Raw genomic sequence first — 9772 nt, forward strand, 5'->3', positions numbered from 1 at the left:
CGCTGTCCCCCCCCGGCTCTGCCTACATCCTGTGATTTACTCGTCTGCTTAGCATTAATGAAACATCCTTCTCCCCGCAGACAGCTCCTCACTGATAAGATGGCTCAGGCCCTGTTTAATCTGGAATAAACAGGATGCCCCGCCTAATTTGAAGGGGAAACAAGCGGCTTTGTTTGACGTTGCCCCTGACAGCAGCTGCCCCTGCCCGGGACTCTCCGCCCTGGGAGGGCCCTGCCCTCCTGCCTCCGACATCTCCTCATCACTGGGTGGCTCCGTCAGGGCTGCGAGACTGGTGCTGGCCGGGGAGGCTGAGGCTGGGCCGGGGAACAAGGGCTGAAACAAGCTATTTCCCGGCCGATCGGCTGCTCATTTGGACAAGTAACTTCACCACTTGGTGCCTCGGTTTCCTCATCTCCAAAATCTGCCTGAATGATCATTGTGTCTACCTTCCATGGGGTCGCTGTGAGGACTGGAGGGGGGATTTTAGAGGGCCGTAAGTTCCGGAAGTCTTGGTGGCCCTGTATCAGTGTGAGCTATTATTCCTACTTCTGTCGTCGTTGTTGTTATTACATCCAGGGCACTATGCCAGGTGGTGGGGAAATGCCAAGAGGACTGAGCCTTTACTCCGGGTTCAGGGAACCTGAAACGGGCCCTCAGGCGGATGTACTCAGCCTGTGCTGAGTGCCGGGTAGAAGGCCCAGCGCGGTGCTGGGGGAGCTCGGGGAGCTTGGTTTCCGACTCAGCAGTTCAGGGAAGATGCTCACTGCGGGCAGACACCGTCCTAAATGCTGGGGTGGAGAGAAGACCCTGGTAAGGACCAGCCCTAGGCGCTCCTGCTCTTGGGGCAGCCAACAGCACTGGCATCAAGGCCCCGTGAGCTCATGCAAGTGGCACATTGTCCTCGGGCAGAGCAGAGGCCAGACAAGGGAGGGGCGGGGCTGAGATGGAGAGAGGGCTTCCTGGCAGAGGTGCCGACCCTAAAGAATGACCACGTGTTCATGAGGTGAAGGTTGCCTCTGAACGGATTGGGGAGACCAGGGGACTCTAGCCCGTTAGGACTCGGGGTCCGGACACCCCTAGCAGGGGAACTGAGCACGCAAATGCGGGTAGCTCTAGAAGGGCAGGCTGTCCCTGCAGGGAGCCGAGCAGACCAGTCCCAGCTCCTGGCAAACACCCGAGAAAGAGCTGGAGGGAGAAGGCCCAGGTGCGGAGGCCTCCGAGCTGAGGAATGGAGTTTGCCTGGAGCAGCGGGAGCCAGTGAACAGCTGTCAGCAGCAGAGACTGAGCTTCCGAATGGCCTCTGGCCGCGCTGGAGGGAGAAAGGAGCGAAGTGGGATGGACAGAGGTCATGCTGTGGCCCCCGTTCTGAGACGAGTTCAGGAGCCCAGGCACGTGGGTGGTCACCAGACAGTAGCATACTATTGAGTCTATCAATTAGCTTTTTCTTGTTTACGGTTTTTTGTTTGTTTGTTTGTTTGTGGGGCTTGGGGGTGGGGGTTGCTGCATAATAAACCACCTCAAACAGAGTGATTCTGAGTCAGCGATTGGCTGAGCTCAGCCCAGAAGGCTCATCTCTGTTCCACGGGAAGACAGCTGGGCTCATGCCTCTGTGGTGTGGCCTCCCTCTCGTGGACACAGGAAGCGGGGGGCCGGAGAAGGAGAAGCCAAGCTGGGCAGGGCAGCATGGGGTCACCCCTGGGCAGCCCGGTGAACACAGGAGAGAGACACCTCTACTTCCTTCCCCAAGGAGACAGAGCACCCACCATACAACCCCGGGCCATGGACAGTGTTTCTCCACATCGCATCCCGCTGGGCTCCAGCAACTAAACAGCGAATCTGATTTCATTATATCCCCTATTTTACACACGAGGAAACTGAGAAACAGGGAGGCTAAGCAACTTGCCCAAGGGCACACACTGGTCAAGGTGGGACCCAGGCTTCGACCTCAAGCTGCCCAGCCGTCAAGGGAACTAAACAAATGGGAAGGGACAGTTGGGGAGCAGTGATTTATTCCAAGGAAGGGATTCTTGTCCACAGGAAGAATTTGAGTTGTTGGTAAAGATGAAAAATGAGACTGGAGAGGGCGACAGGAGCCAAGAAGTTCAGACTCTATGGCAATGCCTCAAAAAGATTTTACACACATTCGGCAAATGGGGACGAACGGATGCTTGGATGGATGGGTGGATGGATGGATGGATGGATCGCCCGACTTTTGTGAAGATCGTGTCGGGGAATGAGGGAGAGCATGCGAGGCAGTATCATCCAGGCAAGAAATGATGAGGGCCTGAGCCAGGAAGACCTTTGGGGATGGAAACGGAGACATGTTTGAGAATCTACCAGGATGGTTAGTTAACAAGGCGGATGAAGGAGGGGAGAATCCAGAAAGAGCTGCAGGTTCAGGTTATGTAACCTGCCCAGTCCTTACAGCCTGTGAAGTCACGGACTCCAGCCAGGTGGGGCTCAGCAAACGCCACGCGGGGTGTCTCACGCAGGTGCCACGCCAGGTGATGGGGATCGAGGAAGAGAAGCAAACACATGCAGGTCACTGCGTAGAACAGGTTGGCAGAGGACGCCCAGGACGCCATGGGGACATGGGCCAAAGTCACGTGGTCCACCCAGGAGGTTCCAGAAAGACCTCAGGAACTGGGCAACCCGTTAGCTACGTCTTGAAGGCTGGGGAAGGGAGACCCCGGAGAAGGGGTGGGGGAGAGATCTCCAGCATCCCAGGCAAAGAAATGCCCTATTTGGAGGCTCCTGTTAAGAAACAAGATCGCTAACTGCAAACCCAGTGTCTGTTGAGCCATCCAGGCCCTCTTGAGGAGGGAGCAGGGCGCCAGGAGAGGCTGAAGGACCCCGTGTGTGCGCTCATCGCCCGGTGAGCCTTTCCTTCAAAGCGTTCTTCGGCCTGTCCTCATTCCCCGGAGGCCTCCAGAGCAGGGCTCCTCAAGCACTGATGTAATACAGAACCCCCGGCATCCTTTTCAAAGCCGGGGCCGATGCGGGAGGCCCGGAGGTGGGGCCCAGCAGCTGCTGCGTCTGTAACAGACTCCAGGGGGGGTGGCACTGCAGGCCCGTCCAGGCGCACGGGGAGCGAAGGTCTCCAGGAGGCAGGCCGGCCTGGTTTTCTCAGCCGTGATCTGCTCAGACGGTGGCATGAAAGGGGCTGAATGGAGGAGCTGAAAGGAGAAAGGGAGGAAGGGGGCGAGCAAGGCTGGCATCAGGGCGGCCGCCAAGATGGGGATGAAGGGAGAGTCTGGAGGGTGAGGTGCTGGTCAGGATGAGCCAGAGGCCCAGGTGCCCTCCCTCCGGTCCAGTCAGCCCGCACACTCCCAGCCGAACTCAGCCCACTCCCCGCCCCTGTGCCCCTGCCCGAGTCCCAGGACCTGGGGCTGAATGCTGATGCCTAACAGCAAAGGGAAGTAGTGCCGGCAGCTAACCCGCTCCTACCCTGCAGCCAGGTGTCTGATCTGTCACCTTGTTCAGCCTGCAGCCTTCTTCCCCACCTGTGATCCAGGCAAATCAGACTGGGGTCCCTCCTGGACCAAGAAGATGGGTGCTACCAAGAAAACAGGCTGAGGAGCACCCCGCCATTACCACCACGCCTCCCCGGCCCAGGCTTCTCCCGCCAGAAACAGCAGGAAGCAGCCAATCCCTCAATGTCACACCACAGAGAGTTCTTATGCAGCTGACCCAGTGAGGGCTGTGGCCTCTTCCTCTTTGTCACAAAGCGCTAGCCACCCACACACGTACACAATATAAAAGCTGCCAACCTTGGAGGGGAAGGCCAGGAGAGACCCCAGCCCAGGGATCCTTCACTCATTCATTCAACAAGTGTTTATTGAGCACCTGCTACGCGTCAGGCACTGATCTAGACATGGCCGTGCCGCGGCAACGAAGACCACGGGGTCTTCTTTGTCATTAGGGAGCTTCCTTTCTGGTAAACGGAGACAGACAACATGACCCCTCTGATGGGGAAATCGGGCGGGTGGTGTGATGGAAAGCAGGGGAGGGGCGATGGCATGGGCCTCGCTGAGGATGTGAATGAAAGCTGTGCCCTCATAGATGAGACGAAGCCAGCAAGACGAGGACACAGGAAAGAGCATTCTGGACAGTGAGGAGCTGGGCTTCCGCAGGCCGCTCTCAGCTCTGAGGGCCAGTCCCCACCCCCACTCCCATCCCCCGCCCCGGTACCCGCTCCGGTCGTCCCCGGGCCTCAGTCACTCCACAGTGAATGCATTTTGTCCTGACGGGCAAGGAGCACAACACCAAAACAGCCAACTATTTTTATCTCCAGATTAATCACAAAAGGCTAACGTTTCCACCTTCCCTGTGATTAAAAATTAGGAGACCAAACTCTGTAGTGGTTCGGGATAATAACCAATCCTGTGAGGTCTTCATGAATAATGCATGTCCAGGCTCAGGCTGCTCCAGGCCCCCCCCACTCCACTCTCCCCCCCCACCAATGCTTCAGCTCTGGGTCCCTCCGAAGAAGAGAGAGGGAATGAGTCCCCCTTCCGTACATGGGGAGCTGCAGCTGCCAGAAACTGTTGATTTCTATTCAGCCTGTGGGCCCCCAACTTCCTCCCTCCTTCCCCACCCGCCCTGCACACCCCAGCCCCATCTGCACCCCCCCCCACCCCATCTGGTGTGCAGCCAGGCGAAGGCCAATCAATAATGCATAGCTCCACGAATAGCCGGCGTGATAACCGCTTATTTGGGAAGATGTAATCAGCACCCATTCTGAGGGTGGATGTGTGGGTGCGTGTGTACCCACCCTGCAGCCCACGCCCCTCTCCACTCCCCTCCCTCCCTCATCCAGTATTCCCAGCACTGCACTGCACAGCAGGGAGGGAGGTCTCTGCCCAGTACTGTCTTTGTTTTTCGGAAAGGCCTGCTCAGTCCCCGCACTGTGACCAGAGGAATTACAAGCAGGAACAAAGGCCCAGAGACAGTCGGTTCTTAAACTTGGCCACACGGGACCCGCCAGGAGCTTGAAAGCCCTACTGCTTGGGGTCCAGCTGGTCAGTGTGTGGCCTTGGTTTTCAAAACCTTTCCCAGAAGATTGTAAGCTGTGGCCTGGCTTAACCCACTGTCAGACCCCACGAATGTCCGTGCTGGAGAGAACGTTCCAGATCCCCTGTCCACCTCTCACGTTTATTTATTTTTTAAACAGAGAGGAAGGGAGAAGGAGAGAGAGACACATCAATGATGAGAGAGAATCACTGATCAGCTGCCTCCTGCATGCTCACTCCACACTGAGGATTGAGCCCGAAACCCAGGCATGTGCCCTGACCAGGAATCGAACCATGACCTCCTGGTTCCTAGGTCGACACTCAATCACTGAGTCACGCCGGCCAGGCGACCTCTCCCATTTCAGATCTAAGGAAATAAAACCGGAAGGGGCTGCCGGGCCTCGCCGTCTGTCCGAGGGCGCTGTCCACCCTACCGCTCCCACGGGCTGCTTTATTCCACTCCTAAAGCTGCCCGTGGTTCTTTTCGTCTTCCTGGCCCTGGGCAAGCTCGTCTGGAGCCCCTGCACCCTGGACCCCTCCTGGGGAGAAAGCTGCTCCCACCCAGGGAGGGAGCAGGAGCCCAGCCCAGCCCTCCCTGCTGGAAGGCCCGGGGCCCGTGGAGACAAAGCTCCCTCTGTGGGAGTGGAACGCCCACCCCCAGTTGTGCAAAGCCCTCATTAGCCTCCCTGGGCTCCCGGGCCACACCCGCATCCACGAGGCCTCCGGCAGTAATGAGGGGGTACAGGGTGTCTTGATTGTCCAGCCCACACCCACCCTCTGCCTGTGCCCAGGCCCCCTGGGAGGCTGGGCAGGGTTAGATGAGGCCGACTTCCTCCCTGGGCCAGGATCCGGGCAGAGTCCTGGGGCTGATGAGGACTTCTGGATGCCCTGAGGGTCTGTTCTTTCTCAGGAATAGAAACTGGGGGGTAGGGGTTGGTGCTCACAGGGCTGGGTCCTGAGCCAGGCCCTGGAGGCAGGAAGGGAGGGCAGAGCGCTGGCTGAAGGGGACCCGGGGCCACCTGCTGTTCCCTGGGGGGGGCCTGGGGTCCTGGGGGAGCCCTGATGCAGCTCCAGGGACTGAGAAGGAAGCCAGGCAGGTTGTGGGGCGCGCCCTGGGGGAGGGCAGAGGGGAAAGCAGCACCTGTAGGGTAGGTGGGGGTGCCTGGAGCTCTGAGACCCCTGCCCCAGCCCCCAGCGCAGAGGCTTGCACAGGGCCTGGTGGGGGGACGGAGGGGAGCGATGGACATTCTTGGTCTCTGGGTCCTTGTTCGGGCCCTAGCTTGTCCCCCAGCTACCCCTGGATCTTTCCCTGGCAGACTGCAGTCAGGCCCTCCCCGCCCCAGAACTGAGGTCCCAGCCCCTCCAGCAAGGAAGAGCAGGGATCCCAGGGCGTCTCTGGGGAGAGCTACCCTCTGTGGACTGTCCTGGGAGAGAAAGGAGCCTCAGAGGCCACACCTGCGGAGTGTCCACTGCGCTGACGTGAGAAGCGGCTCTGTGACGTGGACCCAACGTCTCTGGGCCGCTTCTCCAAACGCTGGCCACGCGTCATCGTAAGCGCCTGCCCTACCTCCCAGGTCATCATGGGGTCACAGGTGCGGCTCCATGGGCCTTAGCGAGTGTGTATGGGACCCCACCAGGCACAGGGCTCTGCGCAGGGCGCCGAGGGAGATGTCGGGGTCCTCCAGCACCCCGGTCCCAGGCAGAGAGCCAGCAGGAGAGGTTCGTTCTGACTGGGGCGAGGGAGCTGGACGGGTAAAGCGCTAAGGAGATGCCAGGGCTTCACAGCCCCTGAGCCGCTGCCTCGGTCTTGGAAGGCTGCCTGTCACCCGTCCCCCTAGAGGAAGGGGCCGCCGGGTGCTCCAGGTGTCAGGGGTCGGCTCCCAGCCCTGGCTCTGCCACTCCCTGGCAGCGTGACCTTGAGCCTGACCTCTTGAGCTGAGCCTCCTTTCGACACGTATGCAGTTGGGATCATAATCATGTTTACTAGCAAGATGGTTGTGCGGATGAAAGCAGACCACAGAGTGACCGTGCTTTGTTTAAAAAAGAAAAAGAAGACAGGCCGGTGTGGCTCAGTGGTTGAGTGTTGACCCATGAACCAGGAGGTCACGGTCCAGTTCCCAGTCAGGGCACATGCCCGCATTGCAGGCTCGGTCCCCAGTAGGGGGCGTGTGGGGAGGGATGATGTTTCTCTGTCATCGATGTTTCTCTCTCTCCCTTCCTCTCTCTGCAATCAAAAAAAACTTATTTAAAAAACAGCTTCCTATCAAGAAGAAGGAAGAGGAGGAGGAAGAGGAAATGAAGGAGGAGGATGAGAAAGAGAAGGAGGAGGAGGAGGAGGAGGAGGAGGAAAAGGAGGAGGAGTAGGAGAAGTTGTTAAATAGGAAGTGACTACAGATGCTGTCTGTGCATCAGAGCTCTGCTCCTCGCTCTGCGACCAGGTCCAGGGCTGCCCTGTCCCCTCGCAGGCTCCCCGCGAGCAGGGGATGCGACGCTGCTGGGAACAGCCTCTGCCAATAAACAGGCCGTGCGCGCGTGCGGGATTACTGCTGTTATTACAGTGACAATACTCGGGGATTAACGGTTATTAAAGTGTGGTAATTACTGTTTGTCATCAGCTCCATAAAGCCCGCCAGCTCCGCGGCTGCCCTCAGCCTGACCTCCCTCCTCCTCTGCCCACAGTGCCACCCGATGACCCCGTCATCCTGGGGGGGCCCGTGATCAGCCTGCGGGCAGGGGACCCCCTCAACCTCACCTGCCACGCAGACAACGCCAAGCCCGCCGCGACCATCGTCTGGCTGCGGAAGGGAGAGGTCATCAACGGGGCCACCTACTCCAAGGTGAGGCCTGGGGGCGCACTGGTGGGGGCAGGGCTGGTGGGGGCAGGACAAGGGGATGGGGGCTCCCTGGGGAGGGGCCAGCTCACCCCACCTCTATAGCTCTTGCTCTCCCTCTGTCTCCGTGGCTCTCTGCACATCACTCTCTCTCTCACCCTATGGCTCTGTTCATCTGAGAGTTCTGTCTCTTGGAGGAGACTCCCCACACTGGCTGGGGGGCCTCGTGTACCCCCACTGCCTCCAAGCCCCTGGCCTAGCCTGTGGGTGAGCGCCTGGGCTCCCAGTGGGCATCTGGCTGCAGCAACATTGGAGAGACCACAAGGCCTCCCCCCGAGTCCCCCTCCTGGACACCCGGGCTCGGGCCTGGCACCAGAATCAACACAAACCAGGGGGGGCGGGGGCGCGGGCAGGACAGGCTGAGGAAGAGGGGAGACACTATGGGCTGAGTCCAGAGAGAAATCTCCCCGGGGAGCCAGGGCCCTGCTCTACCTGCTACTTCACAAGCTGCTGCAGGTGCGGGGACGAGGCCTGGACCCTGGAGAGGTGTTGGGTCTTAGCAGGGCGTGTATGTCCCTACCTCGAAGCCCCTCGCCCTCTGGCCCCACCTCTGCTCCCTCCGCTTGCTGCTGGGACCCTGGGCCTCACTGGGCTAAGAGCACTTGCTGAATAACAACCCCCACACTGGGCCCCGCTCCCTCCACCAGCCTCTCCGCTGGGTACTTTCTCCCCACCTGTCACCCCAGCACCCTCCATCCACCTGCCTCTCAGGGCCTAGAGTCTCTACCCAGCAGCCACCACTCATCTTGGCCTTCTTGATGGGCATCACTCCTGGCCTCAGGGCACAGGGTGAGGTCCCTGAGAAGGCAGGGTCTGGGCAAATGCACTGTACAGGCCTCCACCTTCCCTTCCATCCCCATTCAAGCGGCCCTAGTGGATTCCCCAGGCAGCTGTAAAGAGGGGAATCAGAGAGATGTTTAAAAAAAAAAAAAAAAGACACAGGAGAGGAGGCCTGGTTGCCAGGCAATTAGGTCTCACTCAAGGCCTCCTTTAAGCGCAGGTGTTGAGTCCCCACCCACTGCATTCCCTGGAAACCTCCATCATCCTCACATGGGGTCCCCTCCACCCCCACCCACACCCCCACTCCCAGGCATCTCCTGGCCTCCCATCTCTCAGGCTCAGCCTGGCTCAACCTGGCTCTCCACTGCCCAGCGGAGGCCCCAGGGGGCTTTGGCTGCCGCCTGCACTGGACACCCGCACCCAGGGCGCATCTGTCCCTGGCCAGCCCGGCCCCCAGGACCACTGCCAACTGAAGGCCAAGGGGTGGGGCATGGGGCACAGACAGGAAGCTGTGCCTGGGCAGGCAGGGTTTAGAGATGAGCCCCAGACCTCACAGAGCCTTGGATGCAGAGAGGGCTGGAAACCCGTCCACAAAGGCTACTGCTCGACGCACTCACCCCTGTGCATGGGTCAGGTGCACGCCCGCCCCAGCACACACCTGCACGCACAGCTGCACCGGTCCTAGTGCACCTGCAAGAGCTGCCATCAGGATCACGTGGGGCAGCATGCTCGTGCCACCAAGCCTGAGGGAGGGCTGCCTGCCCCAGGCCCTGGAAGTGGTGGCCCAGAAACGGAAGACTTGCCATTAATAATTCACTGGATGAGCTGGTTTGCACACTAACGAAGGTTTCTGAAATAGGAGGCGGGGGGCTGGGGCCCCCAGCATGTCCCCAGAGCCAAGTTCAGTGAAGAGAAGGAGCTGGGAGGGAAGGTCCGCGTGGGCTGGGACAAGAATCAGCCAATGATAGAATGCTCGGCCTGCCTGGGACCTTCAAGGCCTCAGAGCCCAGAGGGTCCGTTTGCATCTGAGTAAAGGGGAGCTTTGTCAGAGGGGAATGAAGGAAAAGAAAGGTGAGAATAAGGAGATTC

The 9772-nt window shown here is 59.6% G+C and overlaps 1 protein-coding gene across 1 annotated transcript in view; it reads left to right on the forward strand.

The window, feature by feature from the left end:
• Positions 1-9772, forward strand: part of KIRREL3 (kin of IRRE like 3 (Drosophila)) — a 117555-nt gene that overhangs the window by 66088 nt on the left and 41695 nt on the right. The window contains exon 5 of the mRNA XM_006775095.2: positions 7692-7849. Coding sequence (XP_006775158.1) covers positions 7692-7849 — 158 coding nt within the window. The remainder of the gene's footprint in view (positions 1-7691; positions 7850-9772) is intronic.

The sequence above is a fragment of the Myotis davidii genome, unplaced genomic scaffold (genome assembly GCF_000327345.1).
Source record: "Myotis davidii unplaced genomic scaffold, ASM32734v1 scaffold148, whole genome shotgun sequence".
Taxonomy (NCBI): Eukaryota; Metazoa; Chordata; class Mammalia; order Chiroptera; family Vespertilionidae; genus Myotis; species Myotis davidii.